Raw genomic sequence first — 16823 nt, 5'->3', positions numbered from 1 at the left:
GGGGCTGGGGTTTGAAAATTGTCTCTTACATCCGGTTTTCTCTTATATCCGAGTTTCTTATAAGCGAGGTTTTCAACATGAAGCCCTATGAAGAAAAAATCGGGGAATCGGGATCGGTCTCTTATATCCGGTTTTCTCTCTTAACCGGTTTTCTTATAAGCGGGTTCGACTGTATTGCGACTTCAGGCAGGCAACTTGAGTCGAACTTCGGTCGCCGGGACGTTGATCACGCACCTATTGCACTGTCCCAGAAGCGAGACAAACGAGAAGACACGTCACAAACATTCATCACAAAGTCCTATTACCATTTTGCTACGCAAGGCACTGTCGAGGCATAAAATGCCTTTGGCTTTCGAGAACACATTTCTCAGAATACTTGTACGCTAGATAAATTTTCGCTATGAAAATTGTTCAAGGAAGAAACTTCCGGCACCGTCACTTGGGCTCGCTGAGTTTGATGTCATTGGTTCGGACCACATCGAACAGGACAGATACAAGTCAAATCAGAAACGCCTCGCGGACATCCGACGCTCTAATCAACGTAGGCCGAAATGACTCCGCTGCTCGTGTTTCTTCACGTTGTACTCGGCGTAGTCCCTATAGTCACAGAATCTACATTTGTGGGTTCCCAAAGCTCGCATTTCGGACTGTTGCGTCCACCCGCCTCGGATAGTGCGGCGGAAAGTACCGCACTGATAGGAATGCACCAACAGGGCTTGTTCATCGACTGCTTCGAAACCGCAGCCTGTGCAGAGGAAGTCAACAGGAGCGGAGATGGGAGCGATGGTCACCGACGGTTCTTCAAACGGCGGCGTCCGAGCCTGTAGGCGCTGGGCTGCAAACAAAGTACAGCCTTAGTCGATTGCTCCCCTTGCTTCCACGATTCTCGTTTCGGGGGAAGGGGGTTTGAAACTCACCGAGTATTGAGCAGCCCGGGATTTCTTCGAGGACCAAGTTCTCTTTCAGATGGGTTATCAGCAGAGGCGGCGCTGGAACGGAATCGGTGCCCCATGGAATTGGAATTCGTTGCGAACACGACGGAGAAGAGGAAAATCATTGCGTGGAACGGAATTCAAGACGAACGACAGCGAACGGGATAGGAGAGTACCGAGAGAATCCACGAAGGTCGAGGGAACAGTCGGTCAAAAGAAATACAGAGTGAAGCTAAGAGCAAAATACAAAATATAAGAAATGGAAGAAAAGAATCAGAGGAGCGTCGAAACTGAGAGAAAGCTTTTATTGACATTGTCCTAGGGTGAAACTCAGCAAAAAGGGACTCAATGAAGGATGCATCGAGCTCCTCGCGTCGGAACTCTGAAAGAACAATTAGCATTAGTTCCGTGTGGAGCGCAACGCGACAACAGCGTGCTTCGCCCCGCAAAGTTTGGGCTATATTTTCGGATACCCAGCCAAGAATCTGACGGATATTGCAAAAAATGGTTTATTCCAGGAACGAGTTTAGAGAATTACAAAGGGTAAGAAATGGATCAAAGAGACTTCAGACTGGTAGACTGAATTTGAGCATCCGAGGAGAAGTCCGATTGTCAGCAGTTTCCAAACAAGTAGACATTGATCCAACCGAGCATATTCCTACCTTCATCAAATACTCGACGATGAAATGATGAAAGCACTGTATAAATAATCAACAGGCATATCTTATCACTTATCACATCACAAACGTTTTCACTCGGCGGAATACAGGTGAGAACAGCGAGACGCTGCACTTATGAATTCCGACAGTCCCCATCCCAACGTCCCCATCCCTGATGCCTGAAAATCATGACGGGACTCGAAGCCTATTCCGTGCCGCCAGAGGCATCGGGGGAGAAAAAAAATTCAGAGGTAGCAGCAGAGCCACTACCGTGTAGAGGACAAGAAACGTCTTCGGGATGGCTATTCGTAAGACTTGAGCATCGTTATTATTTCTTTAAACTCAGCTCCTACCCGAGCGCAATGGAAATCCACGATCGCATAGGTAAGCAAGGGTGGGTTAGCTCCCCAAGGAACCATAGGCAATCGCAGACGTCACAGCTATGTCAGAATCCATTGTCTCGGAATGATCGTTTGAAGCGAGTCGTGGCTCGTTGCCATGCCTGCGTGTAGGTCCGATGTCGCTGACATCGGGAATCGGGAGTCACCTCCATCGGACTGACTAGCGCATCAATGCTTCTATTTCTTTGATTCGTATGTGGTCTCGCATTGCTATGGGACTTGCTCACCGTATTCAGTCGACGCGCCCGCCATTGCGCTGTCCTTTCAACGCCTGTACGGGGCCGTTTACAATCACTAGGAGTTTTACTCCGTGAACGAGACTTCCGACGTCTGGAACTGGCTCTTTTAGGTCTCATTATCACTGGTGAAATCGAACTCTTCACCGAAGTTGGGGAAATATCTTCTTTCGAGTGGAAAATATATTTTTCTGACGGTGAGTTTCGTTACGCGCGCTCTGGAAATTTGAAATCGCCCTCTCCCAAGAGCAGCCATGTTCACGGGAGAATAGGGCGTATAGGGTGTCATTCTTGCCTCCAGGAGTTGATCTGTGTGTATGGGAATTCCGTAGGAAGTATATGAAATTGATGTGCCGTAAATTTGCTATCTAAAGAGACCAACCGGGTGTCGATCGGTGTAGAAAGCACGGAGCTGGAAGGCGTCGAAAATGGACAAGTTTCGTCACACTTTTGGTGAAATACTAGGCCAACCTTTTTAAAGACGTTTCACGTCAAAACTGGTCCAGGTCGTACAAATATGCTCATGGTGGCACCTCAAATTGGCTTTATGTGGACAAGATCGATGTTGTTCCCTGCGATTTCATGCTCGTGCAAGACTATGAAGTGACGCCTCTGAATCCACAGTCCCATCTGAATGTTCCTCTCGCGGGATTACGCAGCTGAGGGTAGTCGAACTCGGACGACACGCTCGCGGAGAGACTGAGGGTCGCGGTGTCTACAATGCTTGCAGCCGCAGGGTTTTTCCTGGGTATGAATCCGTTCACGAACCTGCAAGCCGGCATCGCAATTACGATCTACAACAATGATAAGCAGGAGTCTGAACGACGATTCTGAGCAATGCGGAGTTACGTGTGCGCATGTTCGAAGATGTCTCCGAAGTCTTCAGACAAAACCGGCAGGGTAGGGTTTCTCACCGGCGTGGACCCTCTAGTGCTTCTTCAGATGACCGAGTTTCCCAGCTCTGTATCTATGTAGAAAAGTGGACTCGCGGAGGAGACAGACGGTTTCTCGAGGCTGAGAGGAGACTGAGATCAGGTAGAAAGGAAGGACAGTCCAGCACATCATTTTGATGCTCAAAACTTTCCCGGGCTGAACCACACATCCAAGGTTCAACGTCCCGGGTACTGTCATTCACATTGCTTCCGAGGACGGATCCATGGAGCAAATGTACCCAGGAGGATCAAGGCCGAGTACCTGCATATTTTTCCGGCAGCAGGGATCGAGCGGCGTCGTTGCGGCTATGCACGTTTACACGAGTAGTGACAAACGCGCAAACCACCCGTCGGTTATTTCCTTTCGGCGCGTCGGACCCCCAAAACAAATCACCGCGCCCCCGTCGCGTCAGAGTGCAGGAGACGACAAGGTATATACTCAATTGATGGATATGAGCCCGGAAGACCTCGCTGCCATCCAAAATCGTGCGTTCACAATCGCTCTAACCACCAGCAAGGGAAAATTGTTTCCGATTCGTTGGGGCTGCCGTCGAGTGAGTCGAAGTTTGAAGTTGCAAAGCTTGAAGCATTCGATAAAACTAGGGATGTTAATACGTAATCCACGACCACCATTTTTTTCCTTAGCCGTGTTTTCAGATCAGAATTCGTTGAGTTTTCCAATCGGGGCAGGTGCGGATTGTGCATGCAGGCGGCTGCCGCCGGCACGATACAATCGATGCAGACAGAAGAGGCGAATTAGAATGGAGGTTGGTTGATATTTTTATTATGGGTCCTTCGTAAACCCTGAGTTGCTCCAATAAAACTAGAGTTTTGGCGATTCTATCGTACACGTCACCGCGGAAGAGAACCGGAAGTCCTCCATTCTTTGATGATTCAAAACACATTTTGATGCTACAGAGACACCGTCAAGGTTTGAACAAGGTTCACACTTGCTGGACCTTTTCTTATCGGCAGGATACATTCATTTCTTGCTCAGACCGCTGGGACCACTCAAAGTGTTCGCTGCACCTCCACTGAGCATTATGTAAGGCGTTTGTTGCTGTTTCTGCTTTTCCTGCAGTAGCTTGAGCGTATTTAGGGGTGTGTCACTGCTGGACATCTGTTCCAGTTTCTTGATCTGCTCGATTTTCTTCTGACGTTTATCGATCTTGTTTTTCCCCGAACCCTTCCCGTGGAATTTATGCGATAAATATCGGAAGGCTTCTTTCTGGTTCAGCAGCCGACCGCTGTCATCAATGTAATCTAGCTTGACGTCGGGCTTGTAATTAGACTTATCCCTGAAGTCCGAAACAGGTCCATGGCTATGGTTGTTAGCACCACCTCTCCTTCCTGGAAGAAAAAGTTCATTCAGGTCCTGCTTTTCAGGGGGGTCTTAGGAATATCGGGATCGCCTATTGGGATTGCCTCGGGGAAAGCCCGTCTGTACTGACCTCGTCCTTCGTCATCGTAATACTTCTCCTCGATTTGATAATTCTTTGCTGAGAGATCCTGGAGTTTCTTGACCGCGGCGGGATTGTTCTTCGACTCGTCCTCGATGAAACCTTTCTTGAGCGCAAGTTTAAGGGCGCCGGCTACGCCTTGTGCGACATTCGGTTCCGCTTCGAGGATAGGGAATGCTTCCAGATGTACAGGAATAACTTCCGCATGAGGAGCCCGCTGCGCTTGTTTCTGTTTCTGCTGAACTGAAGGATCCACCTCGGACCACGTATTTTTCAATTCCTCCTCCTCTTCTAGGTCCATAGTCCTTTCAGGCTCTGTAATCGAATCTGCTTATTCCGACTTGTCCCGAAGAGGCGAAGAGCGACCTTGCGGACGAGAAGCTGCTGAGCGACGATGGGCTTACCTTGATCGACTTCCATGTCTTCGTCGAATGCGGACTTTTCCTTTGTCTCGTCTGTCTCCTTAGCGACGTATGTAGACTTCGAGCCGAGAGTTCGACAGAATTCCGCCGTGGAATTCATGATCATCGAGGGGGCGAAGGGAACGCCTGAGCTATTTTCGTCGTCTTCGGGCTCGTCTTTAATCGAAGCGATCTGTGCCGCCACCTTCTGTACGATGAGGTCTTCTTTCACGATATTTTTAGCTTTCTGGAGCCGGGAGCGATAACGCTGTTCCGGGAGATCGTCTTCGACTTTGAAGTTTGAGAGATCCTGGTCAGGCTCGATCAGATCATCCTCGGTGTCGTGTTTCGGAACTCTCTGACTCCTCGAACCATGGTCTGCCTTCGTCACCTCATCGCCCAAGGGCAGAAGATCGTCAGCCTTGAGAATCTCGCGCTTGCGGATCTTGCGGATCTTCTTCTTAGGTTTTCTGAAGGCGGCCATCTCCTCTCCGGTCATGTAGTCTCGAGCGAGCGCAGGTTCTGGGAGCACCAAGGATTCCTTCTGCTTGGAGAGTTTCACACGGATTTCCTCGAGCTCTTTCTGCTTCCGCTGTTCTTTATTGATTCCTATCTTGAAGCTCTCTTTCTTCGCGCCATCGATTTCCTCGTCGTATTTCGACAGCACGCTTTTTTTATGCACGATGCCGAATTCGTCGGCGTCGACATCGTCGTATGGATTGTACGTATCGATTCCTAGCTTTTTGTTCAAGACACTCTTTTCGGCCTTCTCGTCATCGACGAGATTAACGTTCTCTAGAACGTCTTCCGATTCATCCAATACGCCATGGTCTTTCAGTGTGAGAACAACTGTGTCCCCTTCCTTGATTCTGTCTTGTTTGTGCACGATTTCGATTCCTCGGAGATCTTTGGCGGTGTACTCCTTCTTGAGAGACAACTCTTTATTGACGAGATCATCAACACCTGCGAGTTGTCGGAAAGAAATTCTGTTACGGGAGATTCGAACCACAGCGTGTGTTGCCCAGACGCGATCAGAATCATCGACGCCTCATCCTATCTCGATCCCTGACCTAATTCATTCTCCATCTCCATCAGGAGTTTTTCTCGAGCCGCTGCTTTGGCTTTGTCCTGCTGCAGCTTCCGAGACTTCTCGATCCATTTTTCGGCGTCGTCGTCTTCGTCGCCGTCGGCCAGAGTTTTAACCTTGACAAATAAATTTCAAGTCAATCTCTATGAGCTCGGATGACCCGGCCGTCTCCTGGCCATGAATCAGATCAGGAGAAGGGACTGGGCGATATAGCTAACCTTTCCGTATTTTTCTTTAATCTTCTGTTTGTCGCGAAGCGAGCGAAGTTTCTCGCGGAAAGCTTCCGCCTCTTTCTTGTCGGAAATATTTTCCGTTCTGACGAATATTTCGTTGTTCTCCCCGCTGCCCTTCTTCTCGTCTGCTCCATCGTCGGTTTGCAGCGGTTTCAAGCCCAGCTTCGCCCTCAGTTTATTTGTTTCCTCAATACTCATCGAAAGTTTCTCCTTGCCATCAGGAGGAGTAGCCTCTCGAAACTCTGGCGTTGCGCTCCGCCTCTTCTCTGCGGACGTAAAGTGTTCTCAGACTAGATCAGCATCCGTTTCCAGACAGAAATTGAGGCGAGTCAAGTAATCGTCGATTCCGCCATCCAGAGTTCAAAGATCCGGGAGAAAAGGAGATGCGATGCTCGGAAGGATCTCCACGGCGAATTCGTGGTGATCGAATCTCTGGTACTCGAGAGACGATCTCCGTTTCCGATGCTCACCCCTTTCCGGTCTCCCTGACTCTCTCCGATCCCTTCTCTCGCCATGAGAAGTTTTCTCATCACGGTACTTCGACGAATCTTTATGCCTCTCCTCCTCGTCCGAATGAGTCCTCTCGTGTTTGTCGGGTTGCTAGGATGGAGAAAGGTGCACATGAATATCACAATACCCACCCACCTACCAAATAACCTAACCCTGAAGTGAATCGAAGCGTAGCAATCGAAGTCCGAGCGATGATCCGAAGAGCAAAATCCCACGATGTGAAAAACGTTGGGTAGATGAAAAAAATTCCTCGCAAAATCCAGATGTCGACGAATTCAATCGAGCCGAGCTCGACGAATCGTGGCGACCGCAAATGAGAGACCTCCTCTTCTGTTACCTTCTTCTTCGCATCCATCGGGAGAGCATTTCCTCAAGATAAAAATCAAGCATCCAAACTCGGAATGAGGGTTGATGGACAAAAGGTTCTGGCTTGACCGAAAAGCGAGATCGTCTTGCTGATCCGGGAAGCCGATTTATTTCTTTATGATACATCGCTTCAACGAAGTGAATTTACAGTTCAGAGTACCTAGGACCTGTAAACCTGAAAATTGTTACCCCGAAGTTGCGGGGATGGTCGGTCCGCACAGCTTGGGGGTAACGAGAAGCTGAAAAAAATCAAGTGCTTCGCGAAACGGGCCGACTTTGAATCAGAGCCAAGAGATCTCGGTCGTGGTTCACAGAACTACCTATCTTCGACACGCGGTTAGAGCTGGAATATAAAGCAGTTTTTGAGGGTTCAATGCATTTATCGGGGGAGCCTCTTGATGGAAACCTCGGGAGATCAACCTCTGGACAACTCAGAAGGAAACGAGCGAATTTTCCGCAAACTATGGAAGGCCAATGAAGGCGAGGAAAAACACGGGACTTGATGCTCAGCCGAAAGTCCGGAAACGTGTCGTCTGATCTTGCGTGAGTCATTCGAAAGCAAGGATAACCATCGTCAGAAATTCTCAGGGAGAAAAAGTCTTCAGAGATCCTGATCCGGGCCTTAGGATATAACAGCTGAAGTATGGTACATGTACGGAACGAGGAACCGTGGAGAAAAATACCGACATATCCTCTCCGGACGAATGGAGACCAGACGTTCCATCATCATTTCGGTCCCCGACAGCGAGGACCGCGCATCCTCTCGAGACGGAAGAATGAGCTTGTCAATGCACGGACTAGCTCTCCATCCAGAGCACACGAACTTCCTGAAGATACTCAGGGAGCACCTCCCGGAGACCACGTAAGGCCGAAAGCTCCGTATATACTCCGCGATCGCTCTCGCAACAATATCTTGCCCGTTCAAAAGATGCGGCCGCGCTGTGCGATGGTATGTCAAGCGACAGGTTTTCTTACCAACACTCGAGTCATACCGCCTCCATAACGACCAGACGGCGCTGCATGTAGGAAGCGATGCACGCCTACAGCGCCCTCTCGTGGCACCAAAGCACACTTGCTTTACACGGACCTTGAACGCTCGCTTGAACAAGGGCATCATAAAAACGGCTACAACAAGTCGGAGCAGGACATTCCCAAACAACTTCGACGGAGCGAGCTAGTGGTCACCGCCGCATTGGATGATTTCGCTTGCATGGGCAGTCTCGTATGATTTCAGTTCCTTGATTGATGTGTGAACGCAATCTTGGAGCACAATCACATGAGCCGGCACAGTCTGATTATAGGCGCCGGTTGGAATAATGGGGGGAACTTCTTCTGTTTGGAGCAAGCGTTTGCCTAGGAAGGGCTACACGGAACATGGACCGAATCGGTATGCCGAGTCAAGAGGCTGCAGAGTTTCTCTTGAGAAATGAAATCAATCAGGTGGGACTGCGACCGACGGTCCGCGTTTCCGATTCAATCTAGCCGGTTGTAGACCCGCTGATCTGACTGAGCAGAGACGAAAACGCGCATCGGTATGATGAGAGCCTTCATCACACTTAAGCTCTGGACATCGTGCATCAAATTACCGAGCGATGATCGGAGGGAGACCCTTCGAATCAAAGATCTCCCGATTCTCGGATATGGAGGATGAAGGATTGATGTACGGACCGGCTCGGGATTCAAGCAATGTTCCCTAGGATGGATCGCCGCGGAGCTATGCCGGCGACTCCGGAAATGGAAGAGGCGGGACTTTCCTCTCGCAATCAACGGAGGAATATATGTATAATGTTGTCAATCCGCCGAGATACTTGACTCGGAGCTTGTGTACTGATAATTTCCGTCGCGGGAGCCAAATTACTCAAACATCCGCATCAGCTTCAGGTGTTTCCAGCTTTCGCGATCTGCTCAAGGAGACCATCAGGATCAACATTTCCTTGTAGGACGGAGCAAAGCGCTTATGGGTGCCGTCTCATTGAACTCCATGAGAGGTGCAAACCTCGAAGAAACTATCGATGAATCTCGGAATGGAATTCGTCGACAAGACAAATCGAGTCTCCTGTGAAGCGCCGAAAGAGGAGAACAGAATGCCGGAAGACAAACCCGCGCATGCTTGCCGCAATCGGAAGTTGGTCTTCCTTCGGGATGAGTCGGCTCATTGCACGTCAAATATATATTAGAATCATGTCTCAGACCATACTGGCTCCTCAGGAGCCCTCAAAGACACGAGAGTTGATGTCGCGAGCAAAAGTTGCCCATCGCTCCACGAATCAAGGATATCCTGGGATGCGATGCCTCGATCGATCGTGCAGCACGCCGAAACATGCTGCTCTTTCTCAAAGGAGACCACATCTCGAAGCATCTATGATATCAACGCAGAGAGATTAGAACACACAGCCTAGAGGCGCTGAGGGTGCCGGAAGGTATACCCTGCGAGTTTCGAATGCATGTGATTCAAGCATACCCTTCTATCGACAGATTGAGAGCGATACGAGGAGCGCAGGACATGCTCCCTCCGATCCCGGAATCGGTTTACGTGGAAATACGGACGCGAACTTCGGGGAGTCAAATATTCCAAACAGGAACGATTCGTAGATATTCGCAAATTCACTTTTGATCTGACTGAGGATAAACGGCCGCATATTCTCGCAAATTATTGAGTCGGTCGGCGCGGAACCCGAGAATCATATGGTTCGACTGTTACGAACGGAACGGGCGCTTGATGGATGTCGAACACGTCGATATATCCGAGAGTGGACCCCATTAAACACTGGCAGCACGCTGCTAGATACATTGGTTCAAGAATCGTTCGTTACCTCATTGTTCTTGATATGTATTCTGGTCAGATGTCTTGTCGAGAGAGGCTCTGGATTCTACTCCTGATCGAACGATCGTGAGATTAAGAGCCGATCTTGCAGGCATCTTGACCCTCACCAAACGTAAACAAACAACTTGATCCGAACGTTCTGAATCGTCTTCGGCTTTCGCATATGACGATAGAACTTCGGGAACTTCCCGGATCCCTCATGATAATTTCTCCCGAATGGTCGACAAGACACCTGTCAGAGCGAGAAACCACAACCGAGTCCCGCCCGTAGTTCTGGAGCCCCGAGTGAGGCTCTCGAAAATGTAGAGTAGGAGACTCAGATCTTTAGAGAGCTCGATCTTTATCGAGCACAGTACGACCACGTCGGCCCGTTTCAAATAAAGAGGTAACTTACGTCTTCCTTAGAGTCCTTTTGAGGTTTTTTCCTGCGTCGTTCGTAGATTTCGCTGTCTGATTGAGAGCTCGAGCTCGACTGAGACCTGGAGCGCCAATCCTTTTTGCTGCGTTTTCGCTCCTTGTGACTCTTCTTCGAGGATCCCATGGTAGAGTTTTAGGCTGGCACTATACTGAAGCGTTTATTCCACAGTGCACGTAAGCCACAGATCACGCACAGAAATCAAAACAAATTCTTCGTCACCACTACTCGATGCACAAGCGTTCTCGCTTCCACAACACAGGAGGCTGAATTCGGCCGCGACTTTGCTCCGGGACGGCCGGAATCGAGACACTGACACTCTCACGGATCTCACACTCAGAGTCAATAGTTCGTATAGTCAACTTCACTTTACGTAGACGCCTTCACAGAGTGATTTTCTACGCCCGTCTCGGGAAATTTCTTAAAAACGCAGCCGACTCAATCTAGCTTTCGCCTCACGAGCCGTTCCAAGTTATTTGCTCGATCAGGGTTCGTAGCCCCGAGCCTCTGCAGCTAGACGAATCACTAATGAGACCCAGAAATATGCCAATTTTCACTTTTCATCAAGCATAAATCTCACGCAGTCCAGTCGTGGGCATCGTTGGACGTTCTCTGTTTACAATCCTTTCATCCCGCTGGGCGCGCCATTTTTTGACGTACCATTGGTATTGCGATCGCTGTTCGGAAATCGAGCTCTCGATCATTATTCTGGCGGATTCCAGGATCAAAGAACTCTCCAACACCGCTCTCGGAGAATCCGTGATAAGAATTACGCTCTTATCGGTTTCCAATCCGGATGTATGTACCGCGATCGCGTGCCCAACAACGCTCGTTATACCCGAGTCGTATCCAACAACGCGCGCTCTCGATAGTCAGTCAGTGTAACAGTGAAGAGCCTCAGGTGAGAGGCGTGAGAGGAGCGGTAAGTCGAGCCGTGTGATATATATCCTGGTGGCAATATCTTCGGAATGTTTGTTGACTATCCGGGCCATGGGGGTCGTATTCGCCCCGAGCTCCGATTAAGTCAATGAAAATCTGGGATACGGTGCGTCGGCAGCTACTTTCACCGGACTTGCCACCGGCTCCTCCGTGGACAGACGAGACATGTCTCGTCAGAAGAGAATCACCTGTGACAATATTGTTGCTCGGCCGTTCGATTTCGAATGTAAACATCATTGGGGAGAGGCGGTTCATGACTTGGGTCCTGACCTCTCTCATGCTGATTGGGATTGTTCGCGGTCTCGAACTCCGGAAACCTAGATTATCAAATCCGTCTTAGGTGTCTTCTTTATCCGCGTGCACCGATTTTGCGAGCACGAGTTCTTCCTTAACTGTCGCGTATTTCTCCAGTTCGTATTGTGCGAGGATCGATCTGATGTCGAACGAAGAAGTTCGAGTCGGCAGCTCTCCTCGAGCGAAATCATGGAGGAAAGGAAACCCTCCGTCCCGGAACCAAGCCGGCCCATCAACGTCGGATTCGAGTCGTGAGTATAATGACTGCGAGCTCCCCAGCTCTGTTGGCGGGACCAGCCAGGAGTGCAACGTGGGCTGTTTGCGATCCTCTGAGGTCAGGAATTGGCGGGGGGACTCTCCTGCTCGTTGAGCGTGTTTTGTCACGCTTGCTCTGCCTCTCTCGCTCAGCAAAAGAGGGTCTCATGCATGCATTGACCGTTGCGGGTCACCGCCGAGCCTAGACGGAGTTCCCGTCCCTCCCGCTGATCGATGTCGGGGCCCCGTGATGAACCACCCTGGAAAATGGCTCGAATCGTTCGCTACAAATGATTTGAATCCTTGCAGAACAATCGAGGGGCGAACATCGGGAGCGAGTTTTCAACGGAGCGTCCGGCGAAGTAAAATTCAGTCGCCGGAGAGCTGGAGGACCCTCTGGGCGACTCAGAGGCTATCAGCACCAACGGAATGAGAGGAACAGAGAAGCCCTTCGCGAAGTGGCCTCCCAACGCGACAAAGAGCGAGCCACCGAAAGTGACGATCTCTCGGATGAAATAGTTTCCAAGCTCAATGTCCATGCAGAAGTGTTCACACCCGGGACAGCACAGGCGCCGAACGCCCCTAACGCTTCCCCGAGGGCTCAACGCAGAGCCACCGGGCATCAGGCGGACAGCGGTGCGGCAGCGTCGCATTCCCAATCGAGATGTACAATGAGGTTTCCGTCCAAACGACCGCCACCGCCGAAGAAAAAATTGGAAGAGAGCAAGGCGCAGAAAGAATCACTCGAGGAGCAGCTTCAGAACGGGAGCTATGATTGTGTTATCTGTTGCATCAGGGTCAGGAACGCGCAACCAATCTGGAACTGTCAATTGTGTTTCCACATCTTCCATCTCCGGTGCGTGGCCGAATGGGCTCAGACTTCGGTGTCGCGCGAGAATCCCACGTGGCGCTGTCCCGCATGCCAGGGGGAATCGGCTGTCCTGCCTGCGATCTATCAGTGTTTCTGCGGAAAGCAGAGGAACCCACAGAGCGCTAAATCCAGCCTGCCCCATAGCTGTGGCCAGCTCTGCCTCAAGCCTCGTCCGTGTGCGCACAAGTGTAATCGACCCTGTCATCCTGGGAGGTGTCCTCCATGTGAAGCTATCGTATCCCGGTCCTGTCACTGTGCCAAGACAAAAACGCAGATCAAATGTGATAGCAAAATGAGCTTCCATTGCGAGCAGAAATGCGGGCGACGGCTGCCGTGTATGAAGCACTACTGCCAGGACCGCTGTCATCCTGGACAATGTTCTCCCTGCGAGGAAATCAAGACCATCGGCTGTGTATGCGGGAGATCGTCTCAGGAGGTGTCCTGTGAGGCTGAGGATAGTTTTCGGTGCGATAAACCCTGTGGGAAAACACTTGACTGCCGAAATCATGAGTGTTCCGCCGTTTGCCACAAGGGTCCTTGTGAGAAATGTAAATTGGCCCAAATCAAGACCTGTCCGTGTGGAAAGATGCGCCTCTCCGATACCTGGAAGTGCTCGCAAGAAGTTCCTCTTTGCACGCAAGCTTGTGAGAAGACGCTCGAATGCGGCCATCGCTGCCTGGAAAAGTGCCACTTCGATGAGTGTCCACCGTGCACGGTCCCGGCGCGAGGGTGAGTTGTTCGCGTCAAGCCACTCCGATCTCTACACGTATGAAGCGATTCCTCCCCCCCCCTCCGCCCCACCCCCTGCCTGCCGATAGAGGTTGAAAAGATCCTTCATTGCTCGTGCGGATTTTCTGACTGTCGATGTTTGTTACAGGAAACGCTGTCGATGTGGGTATATCGTCGATGATGCTCAATGCGGCCAGACGACTTTGATATGTAAGAGAAGATGCAACAAAAAGAAAGTCTGTGGACGTCACAAATGCCTAGATGAGTGTTGCGACAAGGAATTCCATATCTGTGATCTCGTCTGCGGGAAAATGCTCTCGTGTAAACTGCATACGTGTCAAATTCTCTGCCACAAAGGATCCTGTCCAAAATGTGATAACGTCAGTAAGTGATCGATTTCGACATCTCCTTTTCTCCGTCAAAATGGCCACATGATCTCGACCCGTCCAGGCTCTGAGAATTGATAACTCGAGCTATGGGTCATGTCCTTCTCGTCTGGCACTGAATACTTTTTCGCATCGAATAGGTTTCGACGAATTGAGTTGTCATTGTGGCGCGTCGGTTCTCTATCCCCCGATCCAATGTAATGCCCCTCCGCCGGAATGCACTCAGCTCTGCAACAGAGAGCACAGCTGCGCACATCCGGTGAGACATCCGTGCCATTCGGATGCATCCTGTCCGCCCTGCACATCGCTGACTGAGAAGAGATGTCATGGTGGTCACGAAATGCGTCGCAATATCCCGTGTCACCTTGAGGTGAGTCGTCGCTGTCCGGATCATCGGGTTTCGATCGAACTCATGCCCTGAATCCAGCTGAGCTCCGAATCTGGATCTGGCTCGGAATCCGATCCAAAATCGAGAGAAGTCTCCTTTCGCAGAATGTGTCCTGCGGTCGAGCTTGCGGCCTACCTCTGCCCTGCAAGAGGCATACCTGCGATAAAATTTGTCATTCCGGAGAATGCCCGGAAAAGTGCGAACAGCCGTGCCAGGTGGCTAGAGATTGCGGGCATCCCTGTAAACTGCCATGCCATGACATTTGCCCACCAAGCACTTGTTTCGCCAATGTCAACCTGACCTGTCCTTGCGGCAGGATCGTGGAGACTCGGAGCTGTCATCAATTCCAGCTAGCCGTGAACAATCAGATTCAGCAACGGATCCGTCGCGGAGAAGATGTTAATCTTGCAACAGACCTCATTCAGGTAGATTTGGCGTTTGTCACTCGGTTCAATGCTCCTTCTGCGATACTTCCGCGAATGATATCGTCTGAAAGATTCTTCTTCCAGTTGTCCAAAGGCTTTTTGAAGTGTGTCGAGCAATGCGCCATCGAGATCCGTAATAAGAAAATGGCTGAAGGTTTCAAGATCGACCCAACTAATACGTCTTTCACCTCGGGCTTGTACACCGACTTCGTCAAAGATGAAGCTCGCAAGAACTGGCAGTTCGCGTCGAAGATCGTGCAGAAGTTGAACGATTTGGTGGACTTGGCGAAAACGGTAGACCTCCTCGCGGATCTATATGGAGCCCCATGTACAAGAATGAAGAGTCTGCCGTCGGGCTCGAGTAACATTGACACTATCGTTTACAGTCGTCACAAGCGAGTCGTTCTTTCTCATTCGAACCTATGCCTCGGGATCAGAGGCGGTTCATTTATGAGTTGCTAGAAGTCTACAGGTGCACAGGTCAGAGCTACGACCAGGAACCCAAGAGGAACATCGTGGTGACGGCATACAAGTTAGTTTCTAGCGGTTAATTTTATGACGGATGACTTGCTGAGTATTCAGGTTCCGTCCATCGTTCAATCCTATTCTCTCCATCTCCAGGGAAAAATCGATAATACCGACGCTCAGTTTGGGGAGCGCTATCGGATTCGCAAACCCGCTACCGCTGAGAAAACTTGTTTAGCATGGAAGCATCTGTGATCACCTGTATGTGGAACTTGACAATCGCCTCGTATCGGGGTCAAAACTGTTCCCAAATCGAGGACAGCGTATATTATTGATTATTATTATTATTCTTATTATCATATCACGAGAGCAGGGATTACTCTACCATCGCCGGGCCTTCCTCGTCTGTGAGATCCCGCTCTGCGGGGAAAAGACGCGATATTCCGCACTCGAGAGCGCGGAAATTCCCGCGAGCTTACGTAAAAGCATCTATTCTATTTATACATAAAATAAAGAATTTCCCGAGTGTAAATTCAGCTATGAGGGACTCGGGAAAACACGAGAATCAACTCTCCTTCAGGGCTCCATAGCGTAGTAAAGAGTTGCTTCAAGGCAGCCACCCGGGATCCATCTCAGCTGCCTACCTAAGACTGAATCCGACTCGTCATCTCTCCACTAATTCTAAGCCGATCTGATCTACGACCGAAAAATCGCGAGAGTCGTAGGGACCCTCCATTCTGCTTGGGGCATCTTTCATAGAGTGATGACAGCTCCGAGTACGCAACGTACCAGATCTTATTTATTTGATGTCAAAATCTATCACTCCTCAACCATGCGATCTGGTGGATTTTCACTCCTTGAAATATTGTGGATTAGATTAGAAAAAATGCTCTCACACAATGCTCTTCGGCGGCATCGCGAGGCTTCGTTGGCATGTCCGTTTCCATCAAAGCCATCCCGCCCCCATATCATTCATCATGCAGTTCAACTTTCTATACATTGATTTCATTCGTCTCAGCCTATGGGTTCGACCGTCCGCTTGTCGCTTCCGGCTACGGCGCCGATCTTCTACTTCAAAGATATCCCTCGATTCGTACAATCGCTTCCCCCCACAAGCTGTTGTGATTCAGACCTTTAGGCATCAGAGCCTTGCTTTCAGACCATCTATTGTCACTTATATTATTAAAGATGATTTCACTCGCCGCCTAACAAGCACTCAACTGCATTATTCGTCTATCCGACGCGACGTTTTCGATTTCCACGGTAGGTCATTCATGGAAACAGTGCGCTCCGATGGAAGAGACGGACCAGAAATCCGATGTTTCTCTGATTGGGCTCATTCGGATACCGGCATTGATTGTTCTCATTCTGAAGATGTTTTTTTTTTCGGCAAATGACGCAGCGCCCTCTCAGAACGAGTGAACCGGTATTCGAAAGGCTTCACCCAATACAGACGATTTGAGACGATGGGATGATCGCTTTGAACTTGGGGTGAGCACACCCCACCGCGCCGGCTATTCGTATTCACCGACTCGAAGTCAGAACATATTCCGTATTGGACAAAACTAAGAAATCCGATGGTGGACATGAACCGGGAACGAGTCAAATCGATGCA

General features: G+C 50.1%; 3 protein-coding genes across 3 annotated transcripts; 1 reads left to right on the top strand and 2 right to left on the bottom strand.

The window, feature by feature from the left end:
- Positions 1–536: 536 nt before the first annotated feature.
- LOC114828272 (uncharacterized) lies at positions 537–2244 on the bottom strand. The gene is made up of 3 exons (XM_029111733.1): positions 2220–2244; positions 918–989; positions 537–835 (listed from the first exon to the last, which is right to left on the bottom strand). Exons 1-3 carry the CDS (start codon positions 2242–2244, stop codon positions 537–539), a joined length of 396 nt encoding a protein of 131 aa, XP_028967566.1.
- Positions 2245–3929: 1685 nt separating this feature from the next.
- LOC100901210 (U4/U6.U5 tri-snRNP-associated protein 1) lies at positions 3930–11043 on the bottom strand. Its single transcript, XM_003744309.2, has 7 exons — positions 10436–11043; positions 6812–6941; positions 6327–6607; positions 6092–6224; positions 5025–5984; positions 4612–4935; positions 3930–4510 (listed from the first exon to the last, which is right to left on the bottom strand). The coding sequence occupies exons 1-7, from the start codon at positions 10580–10582 to the stop codon at positions 4143–4145; spliced, it is 2343 nt and encodes a 780-aa protein (XP_003744357.2). The 5' UTR covers positions 10583–11043; the 3' UTR covers positions 3930–4142.
- Positions 11044–12615: 1572 nt separating this feature from the next.
- Positions 12616–15770, top strand: stc (nuclear transcription factor, X-box binding stc). The gene is made up of 7 exons (XM_003744354.1): positions 12616–13544; positions 13693–13928; positions 14071–14300; positions 14423–14743; positions 14828–15037; positions 15130–15275; positions 15365–15770. Exons 1-7 carry the CDS (start codon positions 12616–12618, stop codon positions 15444–15446), a joined length of 2154 nt encoding a protein of 717 aa, XP_003744402.1. The 3' UTR covers positions 15447–15770.
- Positions 15771–16823: the final 1053 nt, after the last annotated feature.

The sequence above is a fragment of the Galendromus occidentalis genome, unplaced genomic scaffold, assembly GCF_000255335.2.
Source record: "Galendromus occidentalis unplaced genomic scaffold, Mocc_1.1 scf7180000077464, whole genome shotgun sequence".
Classification (NCBI taxonomy): Eukaryota; Metazoa; Arthropoda; class Arachnida; order Mesostigmata; family Phytoseiidae; genus Galendromus; species Galendromus occidentalis.
Note: the sequence above shows the minus strand (reverse complement) of the source record. Positions and strands in the feature narration are given on the sequence as shown.